The sequence below is a fragment of the Eleginops maclovinus genome, chromosome 16 (assembly GCF_036324505.1).
Source record: "Eleginops maclovinus isolate JMC-PN-2008 ecotype Puerto Natales chromosome 16, JC_Emac_rtc_rv5, whole genome shotgun sequence".
In the NCBI taxonomy this organism is placed as follows: Eukaryota; Metazoa; Chordata; class Actinopteri; order Perciformes; family Eleginopidae; genus Eleginops; species Eleginops maclovinus.
In genome coordinates this window covers 15258608-15273073 of record NC_086364.1, presented here as the reverse complement: position 1 = coordinate 15273073, position 14466 = coordinate 15258608, and the positions used below count along the sequence as shown (strand labels likewise).

At 41.3% G+C, this 14466-nt stretch overlaps 2 protein-coding genes across 4 annotated transcripts; both read left to right on the top strand.

The window, feature by feature from the left end:
* Positions 1-242: 242 nt before the first annotated feature.
* Positions 243-7800, top strand: si:ch211-256e16.3 (kelch-like protein 20). 3 transcript variants are annotated; one of them, XM_063902972.1, is made up of 12 exons: positions 243-341; positions 680-964; positions 1727-1861; positions 1953-2144; positions 2685-2828; positions 3125-3311; positions 3863-4009; positions 4100-4228; positions 4782-4958; positions 5065-5211; positions 6229-6394; positions 6974-7800. In XM_063902972.1, the coding sequence occupies exons 2-12, from the start codon at positions 686-688 to the stop codon at positions 7128-7130; spliced, it is 1860 nt and encodes a 619-aa protein (XP_063759042.1). In that variant the 5' UTR covers positions 243-341; positions 680-685; the 3' UTR covers positions 7131-7800. The 3 variants fall into 3 exon arrangements, with proteins under 3 accessions (XP_063759042.1, XP_063759043.1, XP_063759044.1); XM_063902973.1 differs by having other exon boundaries at positions 247-341; positions 758-964; XM_063902974.1 differs by lacking the exon at positions 680-964 and having other exon boundaries at positions 291-341.
* A 432-nt stretch (positions 7801-8232) lies between these two features.
* Positions 8233-13644, top strand: LOC134878706 (cytochrome b-c1 complex subunit 2, mitochondrial). Its single transcript, XM_063904901.1, has 14 exons — positions 8233-8331; positions 9813-9908; positions 10014-10163; positions 10315-10379; positions 10494-10550; positions 10647-10771; positions 11470-11567; positions 11678-11735; positions 12029-12124; positions 12207-12406; positions 12495-12575; positions 12682-12758; positions 12841-12994; positions 13320-13644. Exons 1-14 carry the CDS (start codon positions 8299-8301, stop codon positions 13401-13403), a joined length of 1374 nt encoding a protein of 457 aa, XP_063760971.1. The 5' UTR covers positions 8233-8298; the 3' UTR covers positions 13404-13644.
* Positions 13645-14466: the final 822 nt, after the last annotated feature.

Here is a 14466-nt window from a genome sequence, read left to right as displayed (position 1 = left end):
TGCGTCTATGTAGGCGTATATGGAATCCACAAAAAGACCAGATAATCAAAACGTCACTCAGTTTTGATATTATGACGAGTTTTACACAATGTATGATTATCATTCTAGTTCTTAAAGTGATGTTTGCATATAATAGTAAAGAAAGACTTTGGTTCATCGTTGCAAACATTACAATTGCTTTGGGAACGTAAACGAAGCCGGAAGTACTTGAAGGTGATGGCTCTTGAGCTGTGGGCGGGACTTCCGGTGAGGGGCTTTAAGACCTGTCGTTACAGTTTGATGGTAAACTGTGACTGCAGAGGGTGGGCTCGTACTGTTGTGGTCACGATTATGTCTAACAGGTATTGTGCTTTATAACTGTTGAATGCTATATATCGCCTGTCTGTGCCTGATATGTATTCTGCTGAAACGAAGGGTAGTGTATGACTCCAGAGAGATATCGGCTCCTATGATTTGCTAAGCCTAATTAGTCCGCTAACTAACAGGCAATCTCAGGTCCTCTCTCCGTCGTGTTGCTTCTCCTGCGACTTGTACGCCCAATTTTAAATAGTAACTAACTTACTAAGAAGAAGTGATGACCGGCTAATCTTTAAATTACCGGTTTTATCTAACACGTGAATTTACAGTCATGGTGTTCCAACGGTCCTGTCTGTTTTCCTCTCCACTAACCACCTCAAAGTGAGAAATGGCTGAAATAATCGCCGTTAACGCCGGGTTGCCCTCTCCGTCCACTATAAACGTCACCCTCCCGATCCAGGAGGACACAGCTGCAGCCGCTCCTCCGGCCTCTGTGAGCAGCGAGGAGGACTACCTGTTTGTGGAGGCTAGGCACCCCAACACTGTCCTGCAGGGCCTCAACAGCCTGAGGCTCAACAACGCCTTCTGTGATGTGACCCTGTGCTGCGGAGGCAAGGAGTTCCCCTGCCATCGCATTGTGCTGGCCTCCTTTAGCTCTTACTTCCAGGTAAACACAGCTTTTATCACAGTCATGTCAGTGACACGCTCCATCAATCACTCAATATTTGTTTAAAGTAAAGATACCCAATAGACTTAACAATTACCAAGAAAGCATGGAATGCAAAGCATGCACAGGTGCATCATCATACAGCAAGCATTAAGAAACGTTAAAACCGATAGATCGGATTCTTTGAAGTGTAGTTGGATGAGGTTCTTGTAGTCAGTGTATTACCTACAGTAGATGGGAGATGTAAGGTGGTGTTGGCTAAATCCATATGGACTTGGCTTGGGAACCGATAGGATTAAATACCAGAAAGACCAACTGCTACTGAGGTGTCCCTGAGGAAGGCACCAATCCCTACACTGCTGCCTGGGCGCTGTACATCATGACTGCTCCGTACACTAGTGTGGGTCTAACACTAGGACGGGTCAAATGCAGAGACCTTGTTTACAGTATGGCTTTATTAGCCCACATATTCTTGTACTGGGGACCATGGAAGAGAGGCCAAAATGGATTTTATATGGTCAAACTATAGTTTTTGCCACATTTCTTGTTTCATAATGTTGGACTTCTGAAACTGAATAGTTCTAGCATCTAACTTTGGCAATATTACTCTAAAAAACATTTGTGTCATTCGATGTTAATGGTCAAGTTTTCATACACATGCCCACATTTCTTTGGACCAACAACTCAAGGAGTCCAGATGTTCATAAGCTACAAATTCATGTAAACAGTTTAGATTTTTCAGTGTTTCCTCCATCTCCCCAGGCAATGTTTTCCACTGACCTGATAGAGTCCAAACAGGAACGGGTTGCCATTAATGGAGTTGAGCCTCAGATGATTGGCATGCTGGTGAGCTACGCCTACACCTCAGAGGTCTACATTTCTAAAGCAAATGTGCAGGTGAAGTTTGAGCTTTTTTTTTTCTTCTTCTTCTTCACTGTACCCCATCTTCTAAAGAATCTGTGTTTCAAAACATCAACATTTGTTCCAGGCGCTGCTGGCAGCAGCCAACCTGTTGGACGTGATGGCCGTTCGAGAGGCCTGTTGTCGCTTTATGGAGCGTCAGATGGACGAGATGAACTGTGTGGGGATTCACTGCTTCGCTGAAGCCCATTCTTGTAAAGTGTTGGAGAAACGCAGCATGGAATACATTCATGAGCAATTCAGCAGCGTTTCTCAGCAGGTGAGAACACTGATCCAACCTCTGCAGTCTAGATGCTGATACCTGGGCCTTGGGTATCTGCCGTGTTTAGTTAATAAGCATGTATGGAAGTGAATGGGGGCATTCTTTAACATGTGAGGCAGCATCAGGTTTGCGTTCCTTGTTCAAAAAAAACTTTTAAAAAACTGTAAAATGTAATAAATTATAATTTTACTGAATTGTTTTTCACTATAAAATGATTAAATTGAGCACCAGCAACTTAGTCAAAAATCCTAAACTGGAATTAAAAGACACGTTTAAAACAATAAATCTGCATAGAATTCTACTGCTTGTTGGAATTAGATTTTCTTTAGGTTTTGCATTGATGGGCAGACTTAACAAGCAATCAGGGCAAAGTTACAGACTAAGAAATTGTGAGGGACATTTCTTCACTAATTGTAACACATTTACATGATTTACTGGGGAAAATAATTGTTAACTCCCATGGATATTTTATCGGTTTACAAATCAGATAAAGACCTCTTTTTTTTCATGTCTCTTTTTTTCTTTTTCCCCCACTAGGAAGAGTTCCTATCTCTGTGCGTGGACAAACTGACTGAAATCATTGCCAGTGATTATCTCAATGTGCCTAAAGAGGAGCTGGTGTTTGAGGCCGCTATGTCCTGGTTGAACAAATGTACCACTCGAAAACAGAGCTTTGAAAAGGTCAGTTTACATGACCTCAGATAGAGGAATGACTGCATAATGCTCGCAGTTCTATTGTTTTATTGTTCATGGATAACCTGCAAGTAGAGTATTGAGCAGTATGCATCGCCTTATAAGGTGCGTCAAAGTGCTGAGCAGCTGTTAGTCTTTATGACTTTCGTAAATTAAGGATGACATGCCACCTCTGCAGAACCCTCTCTGTTGTTATTGTTGCCTTCTTTTCCTTTGTGTGTTGTACTTCTTTTCTTGGTTGAAAGTTCATTAGAGAGTTCTCTTTTTCTATTCCTCCCTCAAAGGTCCTTGAACACATTCGCCTGCCTCTCATCAGCCCTTACTACCTGCACGATGTGATTGAGTCTCTGGATGTGGTGAAGGAGAACCACGCATGCCAGAAGCTCATCTCCGAGGCCAAGGACTACCTGCTGCTGAAGGACCGCCGTGGAGAGCTCTACTGTCCCAGAGCGAGACCACGCAGGTCCACAGGTAACCCATCTGTTAGATAAGATATAGATTATTCTTGGAAAAAACATCACATTTAAATTATTCTGAGTGACTGTGACATACTTTGAATCTTATTGATACTTGTTTTCTGCATTTCCAGTAAATAGTTTAGCCAAACTCAACAAGCTATTTTTATTTTGGGGGGTTTTCCAGCGGTGGTGGGATTATTATGTGATATTTGAAAGCTTTTACACCTGCTTGTAGCTCACACACTTTTTAGAGAGGACACGAATAGTAGATTTATCGATCGGTTAATCAAGGTTTATTGGAAACTATGATTTATCAAGTCATGTTTTAAGCAAAGATGCCAAAAATTCACAGGTTCCAGCTTCTCAAATGTAATTATTTGCAGTATTTTATTAAAGCAAATGTTTTTGTGTTTGGGCGTATCATAACAACTTTTGCACCGAATATGTAGAAACTGTGAAGGTGTTCTATGGACTGAGAAATGAATCCACCAAACAGATTAAGCTTATCCAAAGGCAAGCGGCTCACGCCTCTGTTTTCTTCTACTACTGTTACCATGGCAACAGGGACAGCAGAAGTGATAGTGACAGTTGGCGGGGAGGACGACAAGGTGGTGCTGCGCAGCGTGGAGAGCTTTGATCCTCTGACCAATCAGTGGAAGAATCTGGCCTGCCTGCCCTTCGCTGTGAGCAAACACGGGCTTGTCGTGTCCGGTGAGATTAATATAAAAACTCTACAATGAAACTCCATATTGTGGTCCTCTCACTAGAAAGTAACAAGTCTCCTCCTCTCCTCCTCTGCAGACTCCACTCTGTATTTGGCAGGAGGAGAGTTTCCTGACGGCTCAGCCAGCAGGGAGATGTGGCGCTACGACCCCTGCTTCGACTCCTGGATGGAGATGGCTCCCATGAATGTTGCTCGCTCTGAGTTAGGTGAGGCACTCTCACTACAACAACACATAGGCCCTGATTATGCCTTTCAGTCACTCTGACTCATTTGCGGTACTCTATAAAGATTAAAAATCTCGGTTGGCTAATATTTTTTTTTTATTTCAAAGAAAGAAGGTTTTTTGGTTATAGCCAAGTTTTAGCTGCAAGATTATAATTGGTTAACCTTTCCATTTGAATAAGTAACCAGTAGCTGCTCTTTTTTACTGTCTCTGTATTATAGAATATTCATTTTCAGTTGTAAAAGAGCCATCCAAACATCTACATACATACCAATGTTGAAATTAAGAACTCATTTAACACGTCACATAAAATAAACCCCCTCCCTATGTACCTCACCACTCTCAAAGACATCCCCGCCCCTTCAGCCTGTCAGTCTCACTAGTGTAACGTGAGAAGACTGTTATGTGTGTCTCAGGAAGTGGCTACACACATAAGTTTTGTTTCCACAGCTCTTATTTAAGTTAACTCCAACAGGGTAAATATCTGTCATGTTTATATAAAATGTGATTACTGACTTGTTTAATCTTCGCCTCAGGCCTGGTGATGCTGGATGGCTTTGTGTATGCAGTGGGAGGGTGGGAGGGGCGCTCCCGCCTGGACTCTGTGGAGTGCTACAACCCTCACACCAACTCCTGGCAGTTCACGGAGTCTGTGAAGATGGCCGTCACGAGTCCCGCTGTGGTGGCCCTGGACGGACTGCTCTATGTTACTGGTGGGAAACAGAGGCTAAGCACATGCACATTTTTCCTGAGGTTGTGCTTTTTCACTAAAATATTAGCACTTTTCTCACTTGTCCTTGTGTCACCCTGTCGTGGTAGGTGGAGCAGTTCTAGAGGATGGGGACGGCACAGACCTCGCTCAGGTGTACAACCCTAAACGTGCTGTGTGGACCGAGGTTGCCCCCATGCAGATCGCCCGTTCTGGTTCAGCTGCTTGCACACTCAAAGGAAAGATATATGTTATAGGTATGTAACACACTTAACAGCAGCTATTCCCAACCATTAGGCCTCAGGGCATAGTTAAGTGGGATTGCAACACTGAATAGACAATACAATTTTGATCAAATCAGAATCAGAAGTACTTTATTTATCCCAAACTCTGACATTTTTGCGTTGCAGCAGCGAAACACAAAGAGAAGCAAAACAAATACAAATAATTAGAACTAAAAAATGAATGAAATATACAAATGTACAAAAAGACAATAATAATATAGTGTAAATGTACAATGTTAAGTGTGAAGGAGTGCATGTTAAGTCCAGTTTACAGAGAGGCAGCAGTGAGTTTTCTGACAGCCAGAGGGGTATTATTGTACAGAGTTATTGCAGTGGGCAGGAATGTTCTCATGTACCTGTCATTGTAACAGCGGAGCAAGTTTTTGTATAAATGTGCTCTAATAGAAGTTATTTTTAAATGTCAACACACAAACATGTTATGCCCATGTTGGCCACCGTTTAAATCTGATGTACTTGTATAAAATTATATATTTTTTAGGAACAAAAATATCATGTGTGAGATGACTCGCAGCACTAAGCAAAGTACAAAGTGTGTGGTGATGAAATATGAGCTTTGGCTGCGAGTTGGTGCAGTTGTCTTTCAACCAGAAGGTTGTGGGTTTGATCCCAGCCCCTAGCAGTCAACATGTCGATGTATCCTTGGGCAAGATACCTAACCCCGATTTGCTCCTGATGGCATTGGTGTATGAATGTGTGTGACTGGGGTGAATGGCATGTAGTATGTAAAGCACTTTAGAGGGGTCGAAAAGACATTCGTAATTTTTTTTAATCATTAACGGTGGCAAGACATTTTCAGCCCAGATTCTGTTTTTCTCTTTTTTGTCAGGTTACATTTGTTCATGTTTGTTTGGGTGAGATTTTTAAACAATCAGAAATGGGCATTAACTCAAGAAAAATAATCTTTTATGGCACCCAGAAACAACTTTCATAAAATGAAATCGAACAATGACAATCACTTTATTCTCACAGGTGGATGGCACGCCTCGACAGAGAACACAGACAAGGTGGAGTGTTACAATCCTAAGACAAACAAGTGGACCATGTGCGCCCCCATGAAAGAACGACGGTACCGGCCTGGTGCGGCTGTGGTGGATGGAAAGATCTACGTCCTGGGAGGAGAAGAGGGCTGGGACAGGTGAGCGGCTCATCTGCGACATTATGGAAAGTTGCCTGTCAATATAATGTCGTCTGATCCCAGCAGGAACTTCTGCAGGAGTCCAGGATTTGACAATGAATTGGGGCTAAACAGTTGATGATAATCGAATCTCAAGATGGGCTAGTGAAATATCCAAATCCGACGAAGCACAATATTTTCCAAAGGCAAATATGTACCAAAATACCATTTTATTTTCAAGCATTTTGTAATTTTAATGCTGCAAAATTCTTTGTTTTAAGAAAGATCAAGATTTCAAGAAAAACATTACAGCGCGATCATTTAAAATGTTCTTCCATCATCATGACGCGTAACATAATATCAGTCAAAATAATCCCAGTAAGATATTTTTCCCAAGTTGTTTTTAAATGTATCTTTTAAAAAAAATTAATGAATTGTGTTTGAAGTCTGAATTTACTTCTCGCTGTGTTCACGTGTAGTTTAAATGTTGAGAGGAATGTAAAGTGGCTTATTTTTTCAATTTAGTTCCTGTGCATTAATATCGAAATGACAAGATTTCTAGCCTTTCTACTCCTAATGCTCATTCCCCTGTACATGCAGATATCACGACACGATCGAGAGGTACTGTGACGAGACGGACACATGGGAGATCGTCGGGGAGATGCCCACCAGTCGCAGCTGGCTCAGCTGTGTGTCTCTCCAGCTCAGGAAGGACATCCACATGTGCTGCTTACCCGGGACGCCAAACGACATTTGAGCGATTGAGAAAATATTTCGTGGTTGTTCATTGCACCCTCATTAGGGGACAGTGCCCTGCAAAGCTCAGAGCTGTGGAGCTCACAGCTGACTGAGATGGGATGCCGGGATCTGGCACAGCGCTGATTGAGCTGTTACCGGTGACAAAGAGTAGTCAGGTTTTGATCGGCGTCTACTTGTGGAATGAGTTACACTTGTGTCCCATCTTTTGCCGTGGTGACAATACACATATGGTACATGGATCTCAAGTAACTGATTGACGATTGAGTCTGGAGTCTCAACTGGCTCTCTGTATGATGTATGTTTACGGTACTTTTTGATGTCCGAACACCTCAAATCTGTGAAAAGCCAATGTTGTGTATTTTTGTATTGTTATAATCATGGGACTTATTTATTGGGGTGTGACTAGCTGTGAGAAAGATATTTAGAAAATAAAATAAACATTTCACTCCCTCAAAAGATTCTCTACTGTATGGGCCAGGGAGTCCTGTGAATATGTCTGAAGGTCACCTGTGAAAAAGTTGTCTATACGTGAGCAGTGTTTTCGTAAGTAATGCTTTGTAAGTTCTGACTCATGGTCTACATGTAATAAGTTGATATATTTTTGTAATGTGTTTGATGGATTTCAGTGACTTTAAATGGAGTGGGTTCAAATAAATAGTTTTAATTAATTACTGCGAGTGCTGTTTTTTTTTGTTGCTATTACAGAAAAGGCCTTAAACTACGTTTTTCAAATTTGTATATTTAAATGGAGCCAGTGGAACATTTCCACTATCAAGTAAAGAAATAATAATAAAAAGGCTTCGTTTTTATTAAGAACATTTTTCCATATTTAGCCTCAAAAGTAAAAAAAACCAAAACGACATGATTTGGCTTTTATTGTTCAAACTTCATAAGATACACACTATTCATTTCATATATCATCTTGGCAGTAATGGGATTCCGTCATAAAATAGACATGATGAAGGAACAAATCTTAGCATAAATATGTTTAGGTATGCTATCAAGTTATTTAAGTTTATAATAGTTTTGATAACTTTGAAACTCTTGCAGGAGTTTATCTTGAAGCCCTTTATCTCTGATCGTCTGCTCGCTGCCGGGGATTCTGGGTAATACGTCAGCCCGCCGCCATATCTGTCTCTCTGTACCGGGTGAAGGAGACCGGAGTCATGAGAGGAATCCGATCCCTCCACAATATCCCCGTGAGTCTCGTTTTTCTCAGTTTGATATTAGTTGTGTAACCACCAGGCGGTAAACTTATTGTGAATCTGGAGTTGCTCTGAAGGGGAATTAAGCCTCAGTTAGCCTGCTGGCTAGTCAGCTTGCTAGGTGGCTATAGCTAATGCAGGTTTATCTTTGGTTAGGCTTGTTTTCATGGTTTCATTATCACACCTCGCAATCATTCAAATGTACAGAGAGCCACGTTGAACTAAAGTAAAACTGTTAATTTAATACTTATAGCTGTTTAGCTTGTTTTTGGTTAGCTTCCTGCAACCTGAAGGTCATGTCAGAAACCAGTTAACGTTTTCCCAAATATTTAGTTGGAGGTGTCTCAAAGCGCAAAACACCCCTTAATATGGTCATAGCTGAGTGACATCCATATATTTTACGGCCCAGGCTTTGTGTACACGGAACACGTATTGTTATTTGTGTTTATAATGTAACGTTAGTAAAGTCACAGGGGTTATTTCGGGACAACCTAACATTACTCGGACGTACCAGCTCTACTTTATGACAGGCTGTCAGTGCATGACAAGCTAGAGGTGGAATCTATCATTTCTTATTTGTACCCAATACTATTGTCCAGAACTTTGAAGCTTTGTATATTATCTTTGGCCACATTTTACTACTTAAATAACAATTATTATAACAACACAACACCCAAACACAAAGAATAAATGTAGTACACTAATGGTTTATCAGAGACTACATGGAGCATTATTTTAAGTATATATGAACTCATAACAAGTTGAATATCAAATGTCTGCAAACATGCACATGGAATGAAATATTACATTTGATAGACATAAAAAAAACACAATGTTTATCCTGACTTTGACAATGTGCAATAAAAAAAGTATAATTATCCTCATATAGTGCATACACTTAATTATTAATTTGGTGGATTAATACAAGTCTTATGTTGAGTTCTTTCATGTATAGATGCAAAACATATTCACTCCCAGAGGCACTCAGAAGGTTTTTGTTGTTTGTATCATAAATGGACAAGATCCTTATTTATTTCAGTATTGTACAATATTTTTTGTGTTATGCTGACAATGAAGTTGATATCTGTTTTTAGTGATCTGAGCTGAACCCTTAGATTAGCTTCAAAGGGGCAGGGAAACACAAATGTATTTCCTAAGCCCTCATATCATGTACTTGAATCAGAGTTTGATACGTGACAGCTGCTGTTGGGTAACATTAGAGGTCACGTTACTCTTCGTGGGCTAAAGGGTTAGTTCAGATTGCCTGAAGAGGGGATCCTATCCATAGTCAGTTTATATCTAATAGTAGATATCGCCCCAGTTTAGAGAAACATACCAGCTCCAGACAATTGACCGACTTAATCCTTATGTTGAGTCTTTACCCATTTAACTGGAAAACACAGTTTAGTTCAAGTCAAACAAAAAGAAAAGATAAAAGTAGCTTGTGTTAACTTTGGTGTCTCTTCTTCCTACAGAAACGTTGCTATGCAGCTGCCAGGAGGAGTTCTGCTCTCACTGAACCCCTCGCTCTGCCGTCCTTAGCTAAACCTCTCCCTCCCCAAAATGTCGAGGTAGGCACTGCTCCTGTATAAAAACCAAAAGCTGTTTCAGGCTACAATCAGGCTGGACCTTGTTTGATTGCAAGTTTCCAGTAAGAATTGTTGTTGCTGCTTCAGGTGTCTAAACTTCCCAACGGCCTGGTGATAGCTTCGCTTGAGAACAACTCCCCACTGTCCAGTGTCGGTGTGTTTGTGAAAGCTGGGAGTCGCTATGAGACTGTGGAGAACCAGGGCGTCTCCCATGTCCTGCGACTGGCAGCAAACCTGGTAAGTTGTGATTGTGTCTTGTGTAGCTGCTAACTGTGTACCTCTACTAAGCAAATTAACTTTGATAAGAGGTGTCTCAGCCCTAGGACTGTTATATCTTAACCTGTGTATCACGTACATGCTGTAAAAAGTTATCTGTGTTGTGTTTTAGACCACTAAGGGTGCGTCTGCCTTCAAGATTTGTCGCGGTTTGGAGTCCCTGGGGGGCAGCCTGAGGTCAGTGACGGTCCTCTCTGCACATGCACACACTCACAGTCTTAAAATAAATACCTGTGTCAGCTTATAGCCCAACACATTGATACAACTGTGTTGTCACCTGTTTACCTGCAGTGTGACATCATCAAGGGAGACCACCATCTACACGGCAGGATGCATGAGAGATCACCTGTAAGTGCTGCTTTCTTTCTGTCAATCCTTTAATGCTGTTCTACTCCCACGTTGATGCCTCAGTAAGTGTTAACATGACTGTATCCGTGTGTGCAGGGATTCGTTATTTGAGTATCTTGTCAACGTGATCGCAGCTCAGGACTTTCGGCCGTGGGAGGTGTCCGAACTGACGTCCAGAGTGAAGATCGACAAGGCTCTGGCTCAGCAGTGTCCTCAGATAGGTCGGTACCAACAGTTCAGCTCTGAACATTCTGCTATCTCTTTGTGGTGAAGGACTCAGTCTGTCATTATGTAGAATTGAAGGAGAGCAATTATACGCATATGACGTTAGTTCGTGGCTATCAGAAAAAATCTGTTAAACGGTAACGCACTTACTCCGTGCCACTCCATTCGAGTAATTATTCCATGTCTTTATTATATGTCACGCGTACACATTTGAATTCCTATCTTTACTTGCACAGTTATGTCTTATGCACCACTTTATTGCACTATTTTACTTTTTACTATTTACTTTATTTGACCTTTTATGTCTAATGTTTCATTGTATGTTCAGAGGTGCCTGGAACTTTGGATTTTCATGGTCATACGCCTGCCGCTGTAGCTATATGGCATTTGACAATTAAGCCGATATTTGAATCTTGAAAAGCCATTTTCTTATAAACTAGTCCATTCATTACTGGCAAAATTTGGCCTCTAAATGTTGGAGGAAACAAAACACAGGGCGCTAAAAGTTGCAGGTCGATACAAATTAAAGATGTTAGAAAATAGAGATAAACTTGATACAATGTTTTTTAGGGAGAAAGAGGGGAGGGGAGGGGAGGTGAGAAGACATTTGTCACATGAAACGGAAAACTGAATGGAGATTTCACAATGTAATTCTCAATGTTAAATTCGGACCGTTTTCTACTTTCTCCCACAGGTGTTATCGAGAAGTTGCATGAAGCAGCGTTCAAAAATGCCCTCTCCAACTCTTTGTACTGCCCGGACTACATGGTCGGCCGTGTCTCTTCTGCACAGGTATGACTCTTAGTTGTTAAAGAATATGAATATCTGTTTTTACCTTTTTTTCCTAGCTTATTTTTTACAAGCTCTGACACACTTTTCTCCTCCTTATCGCCCGCTTGTAGCTGCATTCATTTGTTGCGGACAATTTCACCACTGGGAGAATGGCTCTTGTTGGACTAGGTGAGCGTCACAGCTGAGTTTAACACTCCTCAAATGTAATTTAGCCTCAGCCCAAACACAGGGGTAGAAACATTACAATAGGCCAACAGAGTTGCAACTGTAGCTTATTTGAATATGAGATAAGTAAAACACACCCGCTAGCAAACGCTGCACGTGTCAGCATTCCTGAAGTGGTTACACATCATGCTTTTATGGATGTTTCTATCCTGGGAATGTACAGTGTTTTCCAGTTTGTCTTGGTGCTCTGTCCCACTTAATTTGCTTGTTAACGTTTGTCGTATTTCTGCGTGCAGGTGTGAAGCACTCTGTCCTGAGGCAGATGGGCGAGGGACTCCCGATTGAGCGCGGCGGGGCGGGAGCGCCTGGGGCTAAGGCTGTGTATCGCGGAGGTAAAACTTCTGCTAAATAGGACACTACACACTTTTAGATTTACCACTGCGACATTGTCATGATGCTATTGTTTGTGTGCAGGTGAGCTGCGGGTGCAGAACACTGATGACCTGGTCCACGCCCTGATTACCAGCGAGGGTGGTGTGACCGGTAGCGCAGAGGCTAATGCCTTCACCGTGCTGCAGAGGATCCTGGGAGCTGGGCCACATATTAAGAGGGGCTCCAACATCACCAGCAAGCTGAGCCAGGGTATTGCCAAAGCCACCACACAGCCATTTGATGTAAGTTAAAAAGGAGAGGATGTTATTTGGTGGTGTTTGTTTTTAGTTGTACAGTGTTCGCATGAGTTATAAATGTGCTCTCTTTCAGGCTACAGCTTTCAATGCCTCGTACTCCGACTCCGGCCTGTTTGGCGTCTATACCATTGCACAAGCAGACTCTGCAGGAGAGGTGATTGCCGGATTCACTCATTCAAAGAATGAACCCATCTTAAAGGTGCATTGATGCCTGAGTCTACATTTCTCTAAACTGCCGCTTGTTGCCGTGCTCTGTGTAGGTGATCAAAGCTGCCGTTGCTCAGGTGAGCGGTGTGGCAGAGGGGAATGTATCAGAGGAGGACGTCACCAGAGCAAAGTGAGTTCACTCAGTAATGTTAGACAGAAGAAAGGTGAAGCATTCTGTGCACCAAAATAATATGATTGCCTTCTCTGCATAGGAACCAGGTAAAGGCAGAGTACCTGATGTCAATAGAGAGCGCTGAGGGTCTGATGGAGGAGATCGGTGCTCAGGCTCTGACCACTGCAGCGTACCAGCTCCCTGACGCCATTCTCCAGGCGATAGATGGTGTCACCCATGACGATGTGGTCAAGGTGAGAGTCTCTACTGTAGATGGGATGATGCTGTTTGTCAAGAGTGAATCATTGAGTTTAGATTTGTTTTCCAAAAACATATTACTTATAGAAAATAAACAGAAGGTGTCATGAGATCTTACCTTGAATTTAAAACATGAAAGGAAATCATTTTAACATGTATTTATTGAGAAAAATTGACATAAGAAAAACACAAAAATTGCACTACCGATAAAAGCAGAATGGTGAAATAATGGAACCACTTGTATTACTTAATTAAATAGAGTTGGTTTGAGATGTAATTCACCATTAAATTAAAGCCTTCCCTATGACCTTCACTTGACAGGCTGCGCAGAAATTTGTGGATGGCAAGAAAACCATGGCCTCCTGTGGACAGCTGTTGAATACACCATTTGTTGATGAAGTATGAAGATAAATCATAAGAACGGTTCATTTTTATCTACGGCTCGCTATGCCGGGTCTACTTCACAAGGAAAGAGGACATCAAAGCCACAGTCTCCTGCAACCATTCATCTGATGTCACCAATCATTTGTCGGTCCTGCAGTAAGTGTACGCAACAACAAGGACCTGTAGAATCATAATGCAATATCTTTTTTGTTTTTTGTCAATTTAACTGTATATCTATGTAAATTAAAGACCGCGATAACCACTGGCTGTTGCTTGAATTTGTATCTTGGAATGAATCCAGATTCACTTATGGTTTTTAATGCTGTATAAGGAGAGTTGAGGCATCTCTGTTTAGAAAGGCTGTTCAGGCAGCAGATATTTTTAGCACTTCAAAGTGTTGTTCCATTCATCAGCCAATGGAGGGACACAAAAGCACAAACATGACTAAGCAGGATTTAAAGTGGCCAATATTGAACATCCTACATGTTTAGCAGTCCTGTTTTCACTTGTGCCTTCTTTACAGTATTAAGTATAATTTACTTAAGAGAAAAGCAAAACCATAACACTGCATCATCTTGTGTTTTCTAAGTTAAAGGTTTTTTTCTGCTTTGTGGCTCATTGCTATAGCTACAACTTTTTTAAATTACATTTTTAAGCATAAAACAACTGAAGTGTTAACTACAGTCATTGCAATTAGAAGTAGTACATTGTTTACATTGTAAATGCTGGAACTATTAAATACTTAGCTTGAATGAAGAATTAGTTATTACAATTGTTTATCATTTTTTTCAACAAAAACAAAAAAGCTTATGCAATACACACACGTTCTTGGTACATACTGTATACACTGATGTAAACATCAGTCAAAGGTTTCAGGGGGGGAAATGCATAATAACATTTCTAAAACAAATGTTTAAATAAACTTTAAATAGCCTACATATACATATTTTTTTGTCATTATTACATATTCTCGTGGACCAATGCAGGACCAACCTTGGTTTATGTTGTCAAATGGTGCAAATTCCCAACTGTTAAAGGTGCACCCCTGTAGCAATCACCGACCCCCAAAAAAGGACACCCAGGG